The following is a 22283-nucleotide window of genomic DNA, read 5'->3' on the forward strand; positions in this document are numbered from 1 at the left end:
TTGACCACTTGTATTGTGTTACCTAAATTCTGCTTCTGTGTGGGCCTGTAGGATAGTTCCAAGATACCATGCGCTTGATTTACTTTGTTACTAACTTAACCAAAACATCCCAAGGACCACCAGAGATTCATAGAAAATTAGAGTTGGAAGGGACCTCAGGAGGTCATCTAGTCCAGCCCCCTTCACAAAGCTGGACTGTGCCCAACTATATCACCCCAGCCAAGGCTTTTCTAGCTGGGTCTTAAAAACCTCCAAGAATGGAGATTCCACCACCTCTCTGCATAACCTGTTCCAGTGCTTTACTACCCTCCTTGTGAGAGTTTTTCCTAATATCTAACCTAACCCCCCCTTGCTGCAACTTGAGACCATTGCTCCTTGTTCTGTCATCTGCCACCATTGAGAACAGTCCAGCTGCATCCTCTTTCAAGCCCCCTTTCAGTCTTCTCTTTAGATTAAATAAGCCCGGTTCCCTCAGCCTCTCCTCATAAGTAATGTCCCCCAGCCCCTGAACCATTTTTGTTGCCTTCTGCTGGACTATCTCCAATTCATCCACATCCTTTCTGTAGTGCGTGGCTCAAAACCAGACGCAGTACTCCAGATGTGGCCTTACCCATGCTAAACAGAGGGGAAGAACCACTTACCTAGATCTGCTGGCAGCGCTCCTACCAGTGCAGCCCAGTGTGCTGTTAGCCTTCTTGGCAACAAGGGCAAACTGTTGGCTCATATTCAGCTTATTGTCTGCTATAAGCCCCAGGCCCATTTCTGCAAAGCTGCTGCTTAACAAATGAGTCCCCAGGCTGTAGCAGTGTGTGGGACTGTTCTGTTCAAAGTGCAGGAGTTGGCACTTGTCCTTATTAAATTCATGAGATTTCTTTTGGTTGCATTTGTCAAGGTTTCTCTGAATCCTAGCCCTACCCTCCATTGTATCTGCTACTCCCCCCAGCTTGTGAACTTGCTGAGGATGGACTCCATCCCATCTTCCAAGTCGTTGATGAAGATATTGAACAAAACCAGCTCCAGGACCAACTCCTGGGGGAATCCACTTGATACTAGCAGCCAATTAGACATCAAGCCATTGATTACTATCCTCGGAGCCTGATGATCTAGCCAGTTTTCTATCCACCTTACAGTCCATTCATTCAGCCCCCTGCAGCCTTAGCTTGCCTGCAAGAATGTTGTGGGAGACCATATAAAAAGCCTTGCTAAAATCAAGGTGAACCACATCCACTGGTTTCCCACATCCTCATCATAGAAGACAATCGGGTTGGTCAGGCATGACTTGCCCTTGGTGAATCCATGCTGACTGTTCCTAATCACCTTCTTCTCCAACTGCTTTTAGATGGAGGGTCTTCTCCATGATTTTTCCAGGGACTGAGGTGAGCCTGACTAGTCTGTAGTTCCCTAGGTCCTCCTTTTCCCATTTCTTAAATACAGGCACTATGTTTGTCCTTTTCCAATCACCCAGGACCTCTCCTGGTTGCCATGAGTATTCAAAGATGACAGCCAATGACTCTGCAATCTCATTAGCCAACTGCCTCAGCACCCCCGGGTGCATCCCGCCCAGCCCCATGGACTTGTACACATCCAACTTTTCTAAATAATCCCTAACTTCTTCTTTTGCCACTGTTGGCTGCTCTCCTCCTCCCCAGACTGCGCTGCCAGGTGCTGTAGACTGGGAATTGACCTTGTGAAGACTGAGAGAGAAAAAAAGATGAGTACTTCCACCTTTTCCACATCATCTATCACTAGGTTGCCTCCCCCATTTAGTAAAGGACCCACTCTTTCCAGTAAGGGACTGACACTCTCTCTGATCCTCCTCTTGTTGCTGACATACTTGTAGAAACCCTTCTTGTTACCCTTCATATCCCTTACTGGCTGCAACCAGTTGTGTTTTGGCCTTCCTGATTTCATCACTGCATGCCTGAGCAATACCCTTATACTCCTCCCTAGTCATTTGTCCAAGTTTCCATTTCTTGTAAGCTTCCTTTTTGTGTTTTAGCTCACTGAAGAGTTTCCTGCTAAGCCAAGCTGGTCTTCTGCCATACTTGCTAGTCTGCCTGCATGCTGGGGTGGTTCATTCCTGTACCCTCAGTAAGGTTTCTTTACAATACAACCAGCTATCTTGAACTCCTCTCCCTCTCAGACTGGCGTCCCAAGGGATCCTGCCCATCAGTTTACTGAGCAAGTCAAAGTCTGCTTTTCTGAAGTCCAGGGGCCTTAATCTGTTGCTCTTTCCTCAGGATCCTGAACTCAATCATCTTGTGGTTGCTGCTGCCCAAGTTGGTATCCACTTCTACATCCCCCACCAATTCTTCCCTCTTTGTGAGCAGCAGGTCGAGAAGAGCATGATCCCTAGTTGTCCTCTCCAATACTTGCACCAGGAAGTTGTCCCCAACACTCTCCAAAAACTTCCTGGATTGCCATCTACCATCACTTGAGATCCAGTTGAAATTGGTAAGGTGGCACTGTGTTTGGTGCCGGAAGTAAGACCTGGCTGTCTTCAGCTCTCTGATGATATGCCTTTTATGATCACTCTATACAAGCCTGAGATAGCAAGGCTTCCAAGGGGGATTGGTTTAAGTATAGCTTTTGTAAAGAAAAGGCCACAGGTATTTATGTAGAAAGCTCCTCTTTTTCCAGACCTTTTACCAGTCACTTAGGATCAATTCAGTAGCTTAATGGAATATATGTTTCAGACAGCAAAAGTATACTAACATTACTTAGTTGAATAAAGAGAGAAGCACGCAGCATATGCCATGTGGCCTTTCAGATTTATGGGGCAGTGCCAGCTTACATACAGAGGACATGCCAGAAAAGCAGCTCCAACTATTCATCTACCTAAACAACCTAGAGTGTTCAGCGAAGCATCCTCAGTGCTTTCCAGTGGTGCAGAAAAGAGCTATTCACATTTGGCAGCCGAATGGCTGATCTTCCTCTCCAGCAGGCATATTATGCAGCGTTTGCTCTATTCTGGCTGGTGGGGGCTGCAGGTTTGAAACCTCGAAGGGCAGTTGAGGAATACTGATAGAGATGTCGGGTAGAACAGATGGGGAACTTGTCTCTCCTCTTTGAGTGCTAGGAGGTGGGTTTGATTTTTTTTTTAACAGTCTGAGTGCTCATTCACAGCAAAGACATACCACGTGCAATATTTCTCTGACCGTCTCAAATGGAGATATGTTTCTTGGTAGATTTGCTCTTCTACATACAATAAGATCTGAAGTTTTAACAAAAATACTTGCATTACATTTAACTGCCAAGGCTGTGTGACACGCACACAGAGCGTAAAATAGAATCCCTTCCATTGAGCCTGCAATCTTAATCAATGTGACTCTGATGTCTCTTCTGGAGGATCTAGAAAATGGGCCTAAAAACAAGAATTCCATTTTATGAAATGCTTTGGGTTTTTAGCATGTGTTTTCATTAGGAGTTGAGTAGCAAACCATGCATTTTGAAATTTGTGTATAGGGGAGGAGACAGGGGGACAGAACATTGGAGACCCAGGTTCAAAACCTAACTCCAAATGAGGTAGAAGTTCGACCCTGCCCCTCAAAATATGTCCCTAATAAAATACTGGTCAAAATCATGAAAATTCAATGCAGTTTTGGATTGTGGCAAGTCCAAAAAATTGAAAATATGTTTTGTTGCAAAATTGCTGATCTGCTCAATTGCAGACACGACTTTTAGATGATTTCACCTCTGAATATTTCAGCGGGGACAGGAAGTGGGCCAGTTCTTCAGGCTCCATAGGCTGGAATGAATTCAGTGGAGGTCCACCACCTAACAGCATCTGAAGACCTGTCCCTTGGCACCGGTGCAGCCTCTTATATTTTTGTTAGTGCACGCTATAATTAGTATATTGACATCTGCAGGTAGCCTGACATTTTTAAAGGATATTTAGTATTATAGTTTTGTTGCATTGAAACCTTGAGGAGTTTGTCTCTAACTTGTTTTGTCAGTGCTCTGGGTGGATGCTATTGGTTTTAGGCTCATGTAGTTCTGTGAAGAATCAGACTCTGCCTCGGTTTTCCATTGGCATCGACTCCCTTGTAGTCTCATAACGATGTGAGACACTTAGCGTACAGTTAGTGCAGGTACACTTAGTGTACAATTTCTGCTGGCATTTGGTCTGCTGAGGCCTAACATAGGCTTCAGAAGAAGCACTTAGTTCAAAGCTGAATATTCCCAATCTGTCACTTTGCAGAAACCATCATGCCCATGAAATGTACCCAAGCAAATTGCTCCTGTTGCTACATTTAATAATTGGTCAAAAAGAGCTGCTGCTGCTCGACCGTAAACACAGTACCTATGAGAAGTAGGTTGGATCTACTTATCACTATAACACCTTCTCACTATAACACTGATTCTGATGTCCTCTTCCCCAAATCAAAAGGGGTTTTGACTGTGACTTCAGGGGCTCCAGGACAGACCCCTTTTCTGATATCCCTATCACAGAGTTGCAAAAGAAAGGTGACAAAAGAAAAGAGTTGAGTGCTGCAGACCTCCCAAGTGTTTCTATGTAGAGCTAATGAAGAATTTACGGTTCAGAAAGATCTGAAAAGCTTTGTATCTCTTATTCAAAAACAAAATCCCCGACACCACTAGCCAAATATATTTGGATGATTGTTTAATAGTATGTACAGTGGTGAATTGCAGTGGCTGCTTGCTGTTTGCTTTCTGTTTAACAGAAAGGGGCACAAGGCCTTTTAAAATGCTTACATGGCAGGGTAGGCTTTTAAACAAGCCAGCATTGCCTTTTGAGGCACGACTGTCACCTGCAAAAAGTTATTCTTTTAATTTTGTGCCTGCAGTTGACCCACAGGCACAAACTGGACAAGTCTGGCTGCCTTAGCAGCAGGTGCAAAGCAGATGTTTAGAGGTGTGAGTGCTCACATTTGTGTCTGCAGTTCATTCTGCAAGCACAAAAATGCAAGCATTAATTATACCCACCGGCTCTAAGGCTGATGCTCAGCCTTGCTGAAAACACATACTGTTGTGCCTCTGTGTGTGTAGAAGACAACTGTAGAGGCTGGATAAAGCTTTCAAACCAACACTGAAACAGAATAGAAGCATAGTAACTTAAACCTAGAGGTGGCAGCTTTGATACGTACTCTAAAGAGCCATAGAGGGATGGCTTATCTATAAATTCATGCTGTCCTCAGAAAGTTGAAATTGTCTGTTTGCAATCACTGATCCCTGTTTCTCTAAAACCAGCCCCAACACTTGCTGTTCGTGGCCTGTGACTATGAGGCATTATATATGCTCCACCAGTACATAGAGGATTGTTGCCTCTCCCTTTTACCTGCCTAGAGGATTAATGCATCTGCTTTCTTTCTGAATCTTTTCAAATAGCATCGTTAGATTGCATGTAACAATGTGTAGGATAGAAAGTGGGAGATAATTGGTGGCACAGCCCAAAGATATTCCAGAAAGGGAAGCAGCAGAATCCTAGAAAAGGTGCATTGAGTGCCAACCGCCACCAAGGATGTTCAAAATACAGTCTTAAGATTATGTCTACATTGCAGCCAGGGGTGTGATAGTTTCATGGGCAGGCATCTCAGTAGCAGTGAAGGTAAGTGGAATGCAGCACAAGTTTGTGGGCCTGCCTTGCTCATGTTGAAGTCCATTGGGCTGTGGCTACTTTACTCTTGGTACCCCAGCTAGGTAGATTAAAGCTACCTTGGTATGGCTACACCTGCTGCCACCACACTTCTGACCTCAGTATAGCCTTATCCTAAGCAGTATTTTTAGCGTGCTCACTGTGCAAGTACTCCAGGGAAGGGGAGAGCACAGGGAAGTTTTCTCCCAAACTGGTTTCACTCTTCTGGCACCTATCACCCTGATACCCATATACTGATATTCTGTTGGCATGTATCATGTTTGCTGTCCAAAGCAGGAGCTGGACACAGTGCAGGTTCCTGGTTTTGCTAGGAGAACGCAAAGCTAGTTCTGCTGCCACCACCAGCTTTATCAACCAGAGAGAGTAAAGAAAGGGCCCTAGCTTGGAAAACTTAACAGGGGAGGATGGGGGAGGCCGCCGTGTGAGCTCTTGATTAGTTCACACCAGCAAGAGTACTGGTTTGACTTCTTGTAACTGCCCTTGGAGAGGGACAAAGCTCCACCCAGACCATAACAAAGAGCTTTTGCTTGTTGCCATAATTCAGGCCAAAGCAGAGTCGCTGCATGATCTGATTCCTCTGCAAACCACAGGGATCTCTCTGTTCATCTCTCCATACCTGTGAAATTTCACAGCTCGGGTTGCCAAGGAAGTGGGAATAGATGTGTGGTAAGGAAATGTTCAAACACCAGATTGCAGCTCATCATTATGAAGTGTTTAACTCTTGAATTTTATCAACACCTCAGCTCTTTTTGTTCTCAGAGCTGCCAGGAACCTCTGCCTTCCTTTATTGAAGAGGGAGAAAATACATGGTACCCCAGAAACATCCCTGGAGAGGATGAATAAATCTACCTAATAATGTAACAGTTTTAAACTAGGACAAGGTCAAAATTGCTATGAAAGATTTAATTATAATCCTTTAAAAAAATCTTAAGAGATAGGCCAAACATAGGCAAAATTACTAGCCAAGTCAACAAAGGTTTGCAACTCAATATATGGAGACAAACGTATCTCTGGTGAATGCCGCTGGAGCCAATGGAGTTAGTCCAAGCCTGAATTTAGCTGGCAGTGCCTAATGGGGATAGGAGGTGCATGTAGACTGGATTACCTGTGTTAAGTAATAAAACACAGTATGATGCCTCTAAGTCCTTTTGCAGCCTCCAATAACTCTCCATCAGCTAAATGGCGGGCACAAGTCTTGGCTGCTCCTCTGCAAAACAGACCACTCTGGGTTTAGCAGGGAGGGAGGGGTTGGCAGAGTCCAGGACCTAAGCCCTCCTGAGGAAGACATCAGGAGGAGCTGGAGCCCAGTGTTTGACTAGCTCCACTCCTCACCCCTGTTCTCACCAATCTGGCAAGACGAGCTGTGAAATTTCACAGGTGTGCAGTTTTAAGCAGAGTGTCACAACCCAAAGTTGTGATTTTTTGTTTGTGTGTGCTTCGGCACTGCTAAATTATTTTCCCGCTAAATTGCAGCTTCTTTGCACGGTGGAGTTTTCTGCTGCAGAGGAGAACCCCGGTGCAACGGAGTATTCCCGCCAAATTTGTAGCTTTCTTTGCATGGTGCATTTCTTTTGCATCCAGGAAATGCACAGTGCAAAGGAGTTCCCGCCATTTGTATGAAGATTCTTGCCACATTATTGGCCGATTCTAATACATGCACACGTGGCGGCTAGCGATTGGCTTGCTAGCGGTATAAAGAGCTTGGGTGGTTTCCGCCCAAGTTGGAGAGAGAGCAATTGGAGTTCGAGAGGGAGAGCGTGAAGATCTCTAAGCGCTGCGGATCCTTACGGACCCAACGCTTTTGGGACGACTAGACGAGGAATCTGGAACAGCTTCTGGCCTTGGTTACCAGGGCAGTGAGGACTGGTGTTATACTTCAGAACCACAGATGTCAGATGAACATGATAGATTTGAGGAATGAAAGGCATGTGGATTGGAAGGTTAACTTCATATCCTTCAGATCCCTTCTCAGTTTTCATCACTAGGAATCTTCAAGCATTACCTTTACTCGGTAAAGATTTACCCTTTCGACTAATTTACACTGCAGAAAATGCATGGCTAAAAGGAAAGTCCAGAAGTGAACTCAAAGTTTTGAGAGAACCAGGCCATAAATGTTAAGGGTCCTAACTTCTACTTCAGTGAGAATTTGACTGATGAAAGACTTTTGGATTTGGTGCCCAAAGAGTTTGTCAAAAAGTGGGCAAAGTTAAAGTTACACCACCTCTCTTCACATTTCCTTGGTGCCCTCCTTGGTCAGGAGTTACTTAAAATCTATTGTTCTTTATATAAGACTATTCAGTCCTCAAAGGTTTTTCTGTAGATGGAGCTTACTTGAAAATAATGTGCCCCTATGTGCTTTTTCACATATAACCATATGCCACAACGAATAGATTCATAGGTGTTTGGGTCAGAAGGGCTCTACAGGGCTCTTCTAGGTAGTCAAAGGCCTGGCACCTGTTGCTTGGTATTCTGAAGTCCTTCATTTCTTGGGCAGGAACAGAGTGGGAGCTGCCACCGCTGTGATTCTTCACAGCAGTTATCACTGACGTTCATGGAGGTGCATGCTTCATGGTGGGGGATATGTGCCTAGCTGATATCTCAGTCACTTTGGTGATTTTCTCTGTGGGTTTCCTGAAGTCTGTAGTCTAATGAGCACATATTATTTAAGAATTGCTGGGTGGATCAATCTTCTTTTTAAATCTGTCCTGCTCTCTGAAACCTTTGGTAGTTTTTCCTTTGGATGCCTACAGTCCTTCCAGGGAAGTTAATCTCATAACTATAATCTTATATAAATAGCAGAAGCTGCTATTTATCCTGATTTGCTAGGTCACGTCAGCTCTCTCTGGGCATTCATGAGTCGCGCCCAAAGAAAAACCCTTGCAAATTGGCATCCTGACTAATGTACTGCAGAGTCTAAAATCTCACACAGATGTTGCTTGTCCATCTGGCAGATAAATGTGCTCCTTTGTGCCTGGGAGGTGCTGCCTGCTTAAATAACACACAACAAAAAGTAGGGTGGAAATGGTATTAGTTCCATGGGAAGAAACATGGGTGGGGATGTATTGGAGCCTAATGCCGCAAGATGCTGAATGACTCTTCAGAGGAGCTGAACACCCAGTAGTCCTGCATGTGAGAGCACTTGCACTTGGATGACCCTTTGTTTCATGCTGGCCTGGATCTTCGCTGCTTCAGCAAATTGACAGAAGCAGAAAAGCAGAGGTGTCCGTTTCAGAAGGAGACATTTCAAGATGAGTCTTGGGGTTGAATTAATTTCTCAGGTTCTCTGTGCCGTGTTTATACCTATTATACAAAAAGGTAGAGTAACAAATCTGAAGCTAGCAAAGGAGCCAGCCAGCCTTTTTAAATCTCACTTAAAAAGAAAGTGAGTTTAAGTGACAGGAAACAGGAGTCTGCAAATATCTTTGTGAATCCAGCAAGCTGGCTTGTCCACCAAATTAAATGCAATTCTGTGGAGTTTTATAAACTCTTCACCCGCAAGGTAGCCTCTAAATTGTTCCCATGCGTTGTAATGGACACTAAGAGGGGCAGCAGCTGAGTCCTGCTCCAAGACCTGAAACCACTTTGCTTCGTGCCCCTGTGTGAGCTGTTCCTGCCTCTGCCTCACCTTCCCTATCTCTAAGCTAATATTTTCCCATGTCTGTGTTGATAACTCATTACTGTTGCTTCTGTATTTTTACCCTGTTCCAAAGCCTTCAGGGTCAGGGTAGCCTTCGAGGGGCTCTCGGGGTGTTTTGAAATGGCTATCTATTCATGTCAAAGCTGTCCATTAAAAAACCAAGCGGCTCAAGCTGTGTTGACGAGATATAGCATGGCAGTTCAAGTTTGCCACTCAACTCTGAACTGGAAGGGCCACTGCAGAAGTCATTGTCCTTGATGCGACTTTTGTTCTCTTCCAGGCACCATCAATGAGAACGAATGTACCATGTCATTCCCAGAAGCTAACTTCTCAGAGACAGTAGCTCAAGGGCTCAGCACTAATCTTGATGGGGTTTTTTTCCAAGTTATATTCACAGCTGCCCACTAGGAAGAAGAATGAGGACCCAATTTCTAGCACACAGGACACTGAAAAGACATTAGGTGAAACAATCCCTAGTCATCACTGACCAAATTAATCCAAATGAGCAGCCTCAAAGATTCAGCACCTGTGAGCCAACGCTCCCATGCAGTTGAACAGCTGTTGCTATGTGAATTATCCTGAGCCAAGCCCCTTGCCTCTTCAGCAGACAAAGCTAGTCTTCATTAAATCACTGTGAGCCATATCACAGCCCGCTGCCTCTGTGCTATTGCTTGTAGCATTAGGAAACTTCACCGTTCACTTGGTCAGATTGCTAAGGGGGCTTGGGAGTAGTGAGTGGCTGTATAACACTTTGTTACTGTTCCTGTTTCCAGGGTGGAGCCAGCACTTACCCGGATCAAAGAAGACCGAAAGCGGATCATCCTCCCAGCTATTGATAATATCAAGTACAACACATTCGAAGTGCAGCAATATGCCAATGCAGCCCACGGTTATAACTGGGGACTCTGGTGCATGTATATAATCCCTCCCCAGGACTGGCTTGATAAAGGGGATGAGTCTGCTCCCATCAGGTAAATCTACAGAGTAAATTTTTGGGTGCTGACTTTGTTTCCATTTCAGCTGTGCAGCTGAAAGGAAGAGATGCTGCAGTGGTAATATTTTGGAGTTGGGCTTGACATGGGAGTCCACAGACGTGGGTTTCGCGGACACAATGAGCATACCTACACAAGTATGTGTGACAAAGCTGATTTAATTGGGTGTGTATTTGCTGAATTTATACATACAAATGTAGGGTTTTGAGAGGGTAAGTGTGGTTTAAAATGTAGCCCTGACTATTTAAAGGAAAAGGTCTACCAGGTATGTGTCTCATTTAATCTGCCTTGTTTTTGTTTTTTTTTTTAAATATGCATTAACACCCACAATCCAATTGTTTTCCAAACAAATGAAAGGGCAAGCTCTACCCCATCTACCTACACATCTGTGTTTGTCTCTCTTTCTTCATTGGTTTCACTCTTCTGACACCTATCGCCCCGATACCCATATACTGATATTCTGTTGGCATGTATCATGTTTGCTTTCCTATAGTAGAGAAAAAAAATGGCATGAGGGGTACCATACACTGATGTCTAATGGCACCTACAATGTTGTGTGTGCTGGTGGATGTCATAGGATAGGTACTTTAGGAAATTCTGGGTAAAGGGTAGTGTCAGGCAGTGTATGGTGTGCTTGTATAGACTGTAGCCACAGTCTTGTTCAAATTCCATTCCTTCAGCTCTTGTAGTACTTCACCACAGATGTTGAAACTTGTAAGATAAACTGAAAGTTGGACAACTGGAGATAGTAGAAAAGCGTGTAAATAGAGGTCAGTAGTAGACAAGCAGAAGAGCTGAGACAGAAGAGTCAGCAAATTCAATACCAGGTACAATTATCCTAGGTCCATAGGGAGGGTTGGAGGAATTGGTTTTTCATGAACAAGGTGGTCCTGAAGAGAGAGAATGGTTCCTTTTATATTTATGGAATATAAAAAGTGTGAGCTGGGTAGGTAGGATCTTGTAAGGAATATTAGCACTTCTTAGGTTTTGAGCTTAAATCATTCACAGGATAAAATCCTGGCTCCATGACAAAACTCTGATGGGCTTCCATGGGGTTGGATTTCTCCCTTGATCTGTAGGCAACAGCTCTTGGAAGTGAGCCCAAAAAAGAGCTCCCTGCTGAGCTAGCAGGAGATGTGCTAACCTTGTCTTGATTGGAAGTTGCTCTTTTCATACACAGCTTGTATATTTTCTGAATTTCCTGTAACTTGAATTTCAAGAAGAAACTGGAGCATATGGTGACATTTTGTATTTCATTGTCTTTTTCTCTTTAAGGTAAAATTTTACCTAACGGCAGCAAATTTCTCTAATTAAACACTATATTTTGTACATGTTTAGTAATATTCAGCCATTTCTGAGAATTATTACAGTCGCTGTGGAAAACCGAGCGAGGGACTAAAAGGGATATTATTTCCTTTCTTTTGTCAATGAGCTGAAAATTCTCCGTTCACCTTCTGATAGGGAATGTCCTTTTATAGCGCCTCGGAAATGTACCAGAGGTTGAGGAAAGCTGATGCAGGACTATGGATGCTAATTTTAGTAACGAGTAAAATAAGCATTGCAAAAATTATGTATCCTCAGTAGCTTCCGTTCTTCTTGTTTCTTCCTCCACCTGCTTCTTAAGGATTCTCACCAAGGACAAGCATTACCATTAAAAGGGCCAGTGCTTCAGCTGGTATACATTGAGTATTCCCTGTTGAGTCCCTAAAATCCTATGCCACACTGCCCCAAAGCAAATTGTCTCTGATAAACAGAGAGATTGAGGCTGTATAAAGGGACCTCATCTTTTTTTGAGGACAAAGCTTTTTGTTCCAAGATCCTGCAGACTTGCATGTCTGTTGTCATGCTTTAAGTGCCTGAGACTTGTGAGAGATAAAATGATATGTGCTAACTCTTTTTCCAAGGGTATCACCTTGCAAGCTTATTGAGACGTATTCTAGGGACAACAAGCCTGGCAAGGTGTGTGCTCTCATTAGCCATCTACTGGCAGGGGAGCAGCAATGCAGCTCGGAGGGGCTACAGATGTAAATGGCCGTGCCGCTTCTGTCTTGATTCAGGTCAGACCTGGGACTGCCTAAGATGAGATATCTATTTACAGGCCCAGTTTCCTTGCCTTCTACTATAACACTTGTCCCTGCCAGGTGCCAAGTGCTCTGTCCCCAATCCAGCAAAGCACTTTAACATGTGCTTAACTAAAAGCCGAGGACTGAACTTGCGGGAGAGAGTTGGACTGCTCACATTTCTGTGCACTAGATGGAGCCACCTCGGAGGGCTGAGCTCTCATACTCAGGAGTCATTCCCTTCCATACCTAAGCAAACATAGCAAATTGCTCTCACATTCCTACCATTGCCTTGTGACCACAAAGCAGAGCCATACAGCAACATTAACCTTATTTATCACAGAACAGCACAGTCCTTCATCAGTGACCCTTCACACAGTGTGAAACCTCAATAAGCAGGAAAGTAATTACAGAGGAAATCAGTTTTCCTGGGTAACGTGCCCTGCTCTCTTCACATTGTTTTAAAAGTGCAGCCATTTTATGTCTGTTTCCACTAAGCCCTCAGAAATAGTTTATTAATGGTGAAAAAAATCAACCCAGTTGATCTTTAGTTTCTGAATTTGGGCTTTCAGTCCTTTTGTTCCCAAGAGATTTTGCACACCTCATTGCCTACAAGATATAAATAATATCACTGTAACAATTTTCTTATGTGCTGTCCTGGTCATCTTAGTATCTGCTGTACTAAGGGCAATTAGCCTGCATCAAAAGAGACAGGACCATAATGTCTTGCTTTAGGAAGTTCCTTTTGTCATTGTAGGCCTGATTTTTAGATGAGAGGAGGCACCCAGAACTCCTTCTGAAGCCAGGGAAAAATTGGGCCCTACTTCCTAGGACAGGGGACATGTAGTAATCATGGAATCAGGAAGGAATCATGTCTGCTTTCAGTAATACTCCGGAAGAGCTCATTTCATTTAAGTAATACAGGGCTTGATTCACCACAGCTCAACTTTAGTTTTATGTGTGAGATCTCCACGGGCTTCTACTGGCACAAGACTGGATTCATTCTGCAGTGAATCAGGTCCACAGATTCAGGAGTTTGGTTGAGCATTGTTAAAATCTTCTGCACGTAAGCAGCCAGCTCCCACGAGTAGCTATTTTGTGTTGTACAGAACCTACCTGAAGAAACTCTTCAGCTGAACAATGCATAAGCTGCCCAGAGAGAGAGGAGACAGCAAGGTGAGGAGTGGGGGTGCCTGACCCTTCTTACCAAATCCCTGGGACACAGGTGTTCTGATTCTCGTTTCTCTCTGAAAATGATGAATTACAGAGCCTGCAATGCAGATGTCAGTGTCAAACCATGGATGCTTACAAGTCCCTGGGAATGAGCACCTCCAAGTTTTTTAGGCTGGGATTTTCAAGGTGGTTTAAGGGAGCTAGGTACCCATTTAATGTCAGGATTTGAGTACCATTACACCGATTTTGGGGGGGGGCCGTACCCAGTGCACAGCCAGAAATGTGGCGTTTGGATGGACATTTTTAAGTCTTGAATGCTGAGCATCCAGGTGAGTGGCCATGCAGTCTCTGAACACAGTTTTATAGGATTTCAGTCATATAACTGCCCTCCACACACCTCCGGCTCCCTACACACAGCCATGGCTGTCATGGGAAGAGTTAGCATGCCAGCACTTTTGATGAAAAAGGAACATGTCAGCTATTTTAGTGCTGGTATTTGCGAGCACTAGTCAAGGGAGCTTTCTCACTAGACAATGTACAAGAGTTTGGAGCTGTGTTTCCAAAAGGAATGGGGAATCGGGGAGGCAAGCACTTTTTTCATGTTCTCTGGTGGCTGGCAGGAATTGATCTGTCACAGCAATGGCATTCAGGGGAGTTAATTGCAGCCATTACATATTTATTCATCTATTTCAAAGCAATCAAGATTACTGCTTAATTGTGTTTGCACGCTCGGTAGAATAGTTACTGGTAGAGCTTGAAATAGCAGGTAAAATGAACCAGGGTTTTTATCTTTAATAGATTTGTCCTCCCAATACCTCTGGGAGGCAGGGAAGTATCATTATCCACATTTTATGGATGGGTATTGATACACAGGGGGACTAAAAGCCAAATTTTCAAGTTCTGTCAGTTCTCAAAGATGAAGTTATATGAGGAGAGGGATGTTCAAATACACCTGCTTGCCATCTTCCCCTTGGCTTCTGCAGCAGTTTAGGTCCCAAGGCATTTTACAGGAAATCCTACTAGTCGGCCTTCTGTGCTTTTTGTCACCTTGGACCTTAGAAACTGTAGCCTTAGGTTGTGCAGGAAGTTTCCAGCAGAATAAGGGTCCCTAGAGTTCCAGACTAGTTCCCACCCTTCCTTTCCAGCTTGCCCATTATCTTTGTGCCATTAGGATCTGATATGAGTCCTGTCCAGAACCTGTTGAGTTCTCTGGAATAAAGTTTATGACTAGAACAATATGAGAGATCTTATCTTATAAACCACTCAAACACATCCCTGATGTTTTCTGGTTATTGAGAGTCCTTCAGATGCTCATGAACCTAGGGAGAGATTAACAGGGCACTTCTGGTCCCATCATTGTCTTCAGAGATATCATAGAGAAGTAGGGCTGGAAGGACCACCATTCATCATCTAGTCCAGCCCCCTGCCTGAAGCAAGATCATCCTATCCATCCGTAATCTAACCTCTTAACAAAAGTACCATCAACCCTGATACAAGTGTCTTTAATTCTTTCCCCCACTTTGAATAGACCCATGGTAGCCACACATAAATGACTAGTCAGCCTCTCTGAAGAGTTAGACTAACATCCATGTAAGGCCAGATTTTTAAGACAGCCCAGCACTAAACAGTTCCCATTGTTGTATAGGGCTGACAGCTGGGCAGGAAGCAAGTGGGCTAGAAACAATAGGGATAGGAGCTACCCCTGGGGGAGTGACTATTTTAGAGCTAGCCGTACTGCAGTAAGGCAGCCCAGAAGTAAAGGCTACAAGCAAATGGGCTGAGCTGCAGGAGAAGAGGGCAGGCTGGCCATCAAGCCAAAGTGTAAACTCTGGAGAATCACCTGACAGGAAAGGGTGGGTCTTTGTGGCACATAAGACCAGTTCCTGAGAGCAAGCAGTCAGTCTGGCTCTGCAGGCTGCAGGAAGAGGAGCTCCTGAGGGAGGTGACTGCAGGAGACACACAGACTGGCTGACTCCCATGCTGTCCCACACAGCTGCAAGGAGAGAGCAAAGAGGACTTATGGCCTTTGGTGAGGCAGTGACCCAGAGCAGGGTGGATTTCAGTTGTGAAGCAGGTCGCTTGCATTTTTATTGGGTTTAAGCTTGAAACCAGGCTGACCTATGGACTGGTGAGCTGGTGCAGGCCAAGGCTGGGAGAGCTAAGGCCAATGGAAGCAGCCCAGCCTGGGGTCAGGAGCTCAGAGGCGGTGGTGCAACAGAAATAGCTTGGCCTGGGGCCAGGGACCTAGAGGATAGAGGGCTGGAGGAGCTAAGCTAAGGCTGGGAAGGCTGAGCCCACAGTAGGTAAGCCTAAAGCCAGGGAGGGGCAAAAACTTGGGGAAGGGGCTGGAGCCCAAGAGGCATATAAGCTAAACTGGGGTCAGGGGTCCAGGAAAAAGAGAGCGCCTTGCCAGGATCAGGGGCCTGGCAGGATGACTGAAGTATTTGACAGACTAGGTCATGGGGGTCTAGTGGACAACTTGGAGTAATACCTGCAAGGCATGGGCACATCTATAGGTGATGGAGGCCACAAACACAGCCCACAAAGTGACTGGTGTCTTGAGGTGCTAATATAACCAGGTGGGCCAGAACTTAGTGGCCAAGGGTCAAAATTAAGGTGAACTGGACTCGTTCCAGACCCTGGGGAAGCCTCCCCAAACCCTATAAGTTACATCAGGGCATAGTAGGTGAGGAAAAAGGGAGGGTACTCAAAGAGTGGGAGTGGAGACGGGAGTTGCATGGCCACCTGGGGGTGTCACAGTTGCCCCTGGGGATGGGTCCTATTATGGGAACCTTCCAAATACTCATCACCTCCCTGCTTCTCTCAGAAAATTAGGTGGTGCCCTGTTCAGCTCTGGCAATGTTATATGCTCACGGTCTTCTGAAGCTGGTCTGTTTGTGCGTGTCAGTCTCATGTTGCACGTCAAACAGACCTGGAGAAAGGCATTTTCTGCTGGAATGATTGTCCGCCATCTAGAGGTGTCACAAGCAGTTTTTTTACACCCTGGGCAGTGGTGGCAGCCATGACAGTCAGGCCCCCAGAGGTGGTGGCTGCCATTTTTGCACCTCTGCTAAATTAGCACCTGGGCTGGGACCCCTGCCTATGCTTGCAGCCACCATCTTTTTCAATGAAGCAGATACTATGAAACAAACCCAGCTTCTGTCCAGCATATCATTTACAGAGCTGGTGATGTATTTTTTCACCCAAACTGCTGAAAAAATGCCAGTGTATTTAAACCTACAGTTGCTGTGGGAAAGGTTTGATTTGATGAATTTCCTATTTGGAATAGGCAAAAATGTCTTTCTTTACATGTTCTAAATAAAAAAGTTACAGTTTTTAGTTCTAAATGATTTTTAATCGATCAGAATTGACAGAAACCATTCTAAAATGGCTATGGTCTGGAACAAACTCCCCCCCAGTGGTGGTGCAAGCACCTATTCTGGACTCCTTCAGAAAACAGGTGGATATTTTTCTTGCTGGGGTCACTTGACCCTAGCTGACTTCCTGCCTATGGTGGGTGGGGGCTGGACCCCATGATCTCTTGAGGTCCCTTCCAGCCCCTAATGTCTATGAAATCTATGAAAATGATGTAAATGAAATGTCAATTGACCCAATCTAAGGTTTGGGCAAGGGGGTGGGGGGGGCGGAAGGGGAATTTTTGTTTCACAAAAAATTTTATTTTTTTTTCTCCCCTTTTTGACTCTTTTCAGAATATCTTGAAAATTCTCGTGGGATAAAAAAAATAACTTCATTATTTAACTCCTATCTTTAAAAGAGGAGCTAGAAAAAGGAGCAAAAGAAACAGATAAAATTATACTCTATAAGATATTAACTAAAGAATAAAAATGGGGAATCTGTTAGTAGATGTCTAACATCAGAAGCTTTTGTGGTCCCTAAAAGGCCAAGTGGAAGGAGTACAAAGGCTTTACCTAACCCTATATCTCTTTCCTTGGCAACAGTAACTTATGAAGCAGTATGTTTAGCCTGCAGGCCAGGTATTTCTTCCAAATCTAGTGCCATACCTGCTGCTTCATTGAAAATCAACAGTGCAGGGTCTTGACTTCTGTTATATTGAATCTGATGCTTTGGGTGTAAGCCAGGCCTTGTTGAAGTCAGTGGCAACCTTCTGTTGGTCTGTTAAGATCTCAGAGACTGAAGACTGGGGAAGATTCCTGAAGGAAAAATAGATGGAGTGAAAACAGTAGATTGGGGAATTGGAGAAAATGTAGTAATTTATCTGTATCTTTATCAAGTGGCATATCCTCCTTCATCAGAAAATAGAAATTCCACATAGCCTCCCGGCAGCTAAGAATGTCAGGGCCCTGGGATAGCCTAGGGTATCATGAGAAAAGCAAATAATTTCGATTCATTTCCACTTTTTGTAAAATAAGATCTTTATGGAGGTTTGACCCTCCCCTCCAGATACCAAAGTCTCTAGGAAGGTCTAACAAATGTCCTGGTTTGCTCTTCCTCTTCATGATTATTGAGTTTGCCTTTCTTCCATAAATAGAGAATGATTTAAACAAAGGATTGAAGGGTAGGAGGGGTATCATTTCTGATCTGGCAAAAGTGATGCCACAAAGCCTCAGAAGAAGTAGCTTATTGCATCTGAGTTTCCTGGGCTAAGTTCTTTTGCCTTTATTTTCTGCTCGCTGAAACTTTGTATTGTTAGAGTCCAGAAAAGCAGTGTCAAATTCTTGTTCAGTCACAAGGGAAATTTCTCGTGAAAAATGCCAATTTGTTAAACTCAAACTTGATGGCATTTTCCCCTTTGGTTACTGCAGCAGCATTGCCCACTTCCCTTCCCTGCCGCCCCCCTTCAGCTTATTTATGGTTGATTTTCCTCTACACAAAGTTGTATTCACATTTTAAAATTAATTTGGTATATAATGGATCTTCTATGCTTTTCAATCCTAAAATTCTATGCGGTCTACTAAAATGAGGCAGGAGACTGGTTCGTTGAGTCTGAATGTGTGTTAGTCAGAATATCTGTCCTTATTTTGTGCATATTGTCACAGTTTCTGCTTTTGTTAATCTGGCAGGATGTTTTGACTCAGAATAAGGGATTTAGATCAGTGGTTTTCAGCCGGTGGTCTGCAGATCCCTGGGCGTCTGCAGACTGTCTAAGGGGTCCGCAAAAGATGACTGTGATCAATCAAAAGTATGTGAATACCCACAGTTATAGATCACAGGTGTCTGTACCTCCATTTGAAACTTTTTAGGGGTCCACAAATGAAAAAGGTTGAAAACCACTGGTTTAAGTGCTAAATGTTCTCTATGATTGCAGTATGGCTTGTCTGGAAGGAAGTTGAGAGACCTTTTTATCTTTGCTTGACAGCCCATATTCCCTCTCCTAAGGTTTCCTCAGAAACTGTGTAGATCAAATATTTCTCTTCTTTCTCTGTTTTTTGAGAAAGATGAATGATCCTGCAGTTGGTCGTAGGTTCAGAGGTGGGCTAGCACATAGGCTCAGATCCTCCAAGGTTTTTAGGTTTGAGGATGTTGACTTAAGAATTGTAGCTCTTTCCTCATACCGTCCACACCTCTTGTACCTGCAAAATGCAGCTTTGTTAAGAAAAGACCATCGTCTGAAATTCTGTTTCTTTCCGTCTGGAATGGTACTGCACAAATAGTATATATTTCTGTGTGTTTCGGCACTCATAACTTGACTCTAGATCATGTTATATAGGGAAAATGGATCTGCCCCCTTTCAGAGCATAGTTGATTTCATTGGAGCTTTGTGCAGACACCAGGGGCTTAGTATAGAGCTTTCTTGAAATCATCAAGACTATATGGGCAAATATGACCATGGCATGCAACAATGTCATATTAGGCATTATGACTGCAGACCCTGGTGGAATTTGCATGTGCAGAGCGAAACACGTAACAAGATGGAAGGTCTGATCAAATGTTTTCAGGCTTCAGTAATGATGGGGTTGAGATAAAGACTTAAAACATATTGGATAAAGGCTCAGATTTGGTTTTTATTTTGTCCCATGTTAATATCCTAATCTTTAGGACAAATGATGTTCTTGGGGAAAGACTGCCCGAGGAGCCTGTTTTGCATGTTTGACGTTTTGGATGTGAGATGCCTCTAATGTGAAGATTAAAATGAGGATCGTTATTTTGATGCACTGTGCATATCGTGTCATTTTCCATTTGTTTTTCTTTCAAAACATTGCCTGAAAGCATCCCCATCGCATTGCAACAAAACGTAGAACAAAGCATCATATTTCAGAGGATTTTTAAATGAATTAGACCACGCACTAGACCAGGCTGATGGTTCTCTTTCTGCAGCAAGGCACAGAAAGGTAAGGAAAGCACCTGATGTCCTGCGCATTATCTGTGGTCCCTCCTTCCCTCACCTGCCCTGACACCTTGATGGACTGCCTTGTTTGATTTCATTATCAGCAGCCACAAATGCTGGAATCATTAGTCAGCTGCACCCGGCTAAGCATGGCACAGCCTTTCATTTTTATCTTCCTTCAGCAGCAGTGGTGCATTACAGTGTTGCATATGTTCTTACTGATTGCTTAATATGCCATAGCTTGGGAGCAGCAGAGTGCTGTCATATGTGCACACCGTCAGCAAACTCCAGTGAGTGCGTGTCCTCCCCACCCCCCACTAACGTATAAAAATGAGTTTCCAAAATGCCAAGGGAAAGTGGCTTCATCTGTGCTTCCTGTTTTCATGGGAGAGTGGCTGATGCATTGGATCTCATCCTCAGCCCATTTATACAGGTGGAATTTCATAGTTTTTAGGGGCTGGAAGGGACCTTACAGATCATCGGGCCCAGCCCCCTGCACTTGGGCAGGAAAGACTGCTGGGATCAGATGACCCCTGCAAGGTGGGCATCGAGATGCTTTTTGAAGATCGCCAGGGTGGGTGACTGTACCGCCTCTGTGAGGAAGCCTGTTCCAAACTCTCGGTATTTAACTTGTAAAGAAGATTTTTCTTATGTCTATTCTGAAACAGTCTTCAGTCAGCTGGTGCCCATTATTTCTAGTCCTCCCCTGGGGGGCCTCGGTGAATAGTTGCTCCCCCAGACCCTGATGAACTCCCCTGATATAGGCTGCTACCAGGTCCCCTCTGAGTCTTCTCTTCTCCAGGCTGAACAGTCCCAAGTCTCTCTGCCTTTCCTTGCATGACCTGATCTCTGTTCTACTGACTGTAAAAGAGCTGCCCTGGATTTACAATGGTGTATCTGAGGTCAGACCAGTCATGTAATTAGGGGTGGGAGAGTTGGACACACTAGCCTTGAGCACTGACTTGTTGAGTTTGAGGGAGAGGAGCCACCACCCCACCCCACCCCACTCCACTCCACTCCACTCCACCACCACTACCGGCGTGGCTGCTACTGCTGCCACCCAGGGTGCAAATTTCCAGGCTCTGTTTCCCATGAAAAGTGCTTTGGAACAGAAAGTGCTATGCTGTAATAAAAGCAGTGTTTATTCATCAGTAGTCATCTTTTTCACCTGCCAGTTTACAGCAGCAAATTATAGAGCTCCTTCTGCTTTCTTCTTTAAGAATCCGACCTATTATTAGAACTGTCCAAAAATATACTTCTGTAGGTCATCTTGAATCCACTTGGCTCATGAAGCCAACTGCTCTTTTTTTCACTGCTGTTGCACCTTTCCAATGAGATTTACCAACCTTCCTATTGTTGGGCTTGGCAGTTCCCTCCTGCAGCTTCAGAACACATAATCCGTCCTTGAGTTCATATCTCACATTCTGATGGGACTGTTTATTACAGAGGACATGATTTGTAGGAAAAATAAATGCTTACACAGGTGTCATGCCATTTTCCCACTTATCCATCATGCTGGAGTCAAGGTGCTGCTTATGCACTTAAATCAAACGGAGAAATTGGAGATTCAACCAAGCAATGGAAAATTCAGATGCACAATATATGATGCATTGTTTGAACTGTACTTTCTCTCTCATTTTTAAGTCAGCTGCATTGGGAGTCAGTTGTAGTGTCCTCGAGTATTGCATTTCATACGTAGTTTGACTGCATGCCTAATGACCTTAAGGAGAGGAAAAAAGCCCCAGTATTTCAAGTAATATTTATAGATCACTCTAGACCTCATCTTCCCCTTCACCTGATCTACTTCATTCTGGATGAAGCCATCCGGTAGCATCCTCCAGTGTGTTTGGGAGGAGGAGGAGGGAGGGAGGGAAGGAGGGGGCAGTGCTCTACAGGAACAATGTAGTGTAGAGCTTGTTCTGTTTTCTTTCACAGACTCAAGGTCACAGAGACCTGAGGTCAAATCTCATTCAGCTCTTTTGTCATTGCCAAATGCTAGCTCTGACACTGATAGCCCTGGCTTTGCAAAGAGGATTTTGAGCTTTGTTCGCTGAAGAATACCTTTAAGTAATTTACACAAATTGACCGCCCAGTGTCCTTCTCCAGCACAAGTGCAGTATTATTGATTTTGCATGCAGGGTTTCAAAGCTTGAGCCACGCCCGGAGCAGAAGCCCTTCTGAGTACTTCTAATGTTATCCTTTTTCTCTTGCTTTTAATAAGCATTTGCACTTAGGGCATCTTCCCTAAGGTGTCAGAGTGGGTTTTGCAGATTAATTGTCTCTTAAATGCCCACTGGACATGGGCAAACTATAACACGCATAGTTCTTTTGCAAAGATATCATTGGATTTACAGAGTGGGTGTCTTTCTCCGAAGTTCTTCAGTGATGCAGGGCTGGTTTCCGTGCCATGTGCCATGCCAAGGACTGCCACCAAAAGGTATCTGCTTGTTCTGACTTGGTGCATGCTGCCCAAGAAATGAGGCAGTCGCCTGCTAAG

The 22283-nt window shown here is 44.3% G+C and overlaps 1 protein-coding gene across 3 annotated transcripts in view; it reads left to right on the top strand.

Annotated features, from left to right (window-relative positions):
• GALNT9 (polypeptide N-acetylgalactosaminyltransferase 9) overlaps positions 1-22283 on the top strand; it is a 267354-nt gene that overhangs the window by 122154 nt on the left and 122917 nt on the right. For all 3 annotated transcript variants that reach the window (XM_025195639.1, XM_025195647.1, XM_025195643.1), the window contains one exon: positions 10028-10225. In XM_025195639.1, the coding sequence (XP_025051424.1) occupies positions 10028-10225 (198 nt within the window). The remainder of the gene's footprint in view (positions 1-10027; positions 10226-22283) is intronic.

The sequence above is a fragment of the Alligator sinensis genome, unplaced genomic scaffold (genome assembly GCF_000455745.1).
Source record: "Alligator sinensis unplaced genomic scaffold, ASM45574v1 scaffold628_1, whole genome shotgun sequence".
Classification (NCBI taxonomy): Eukaryota; Metazoa; Chordata; order Crocodylia; family Alligatoridae; genus Alligator; species Alligator sinensis.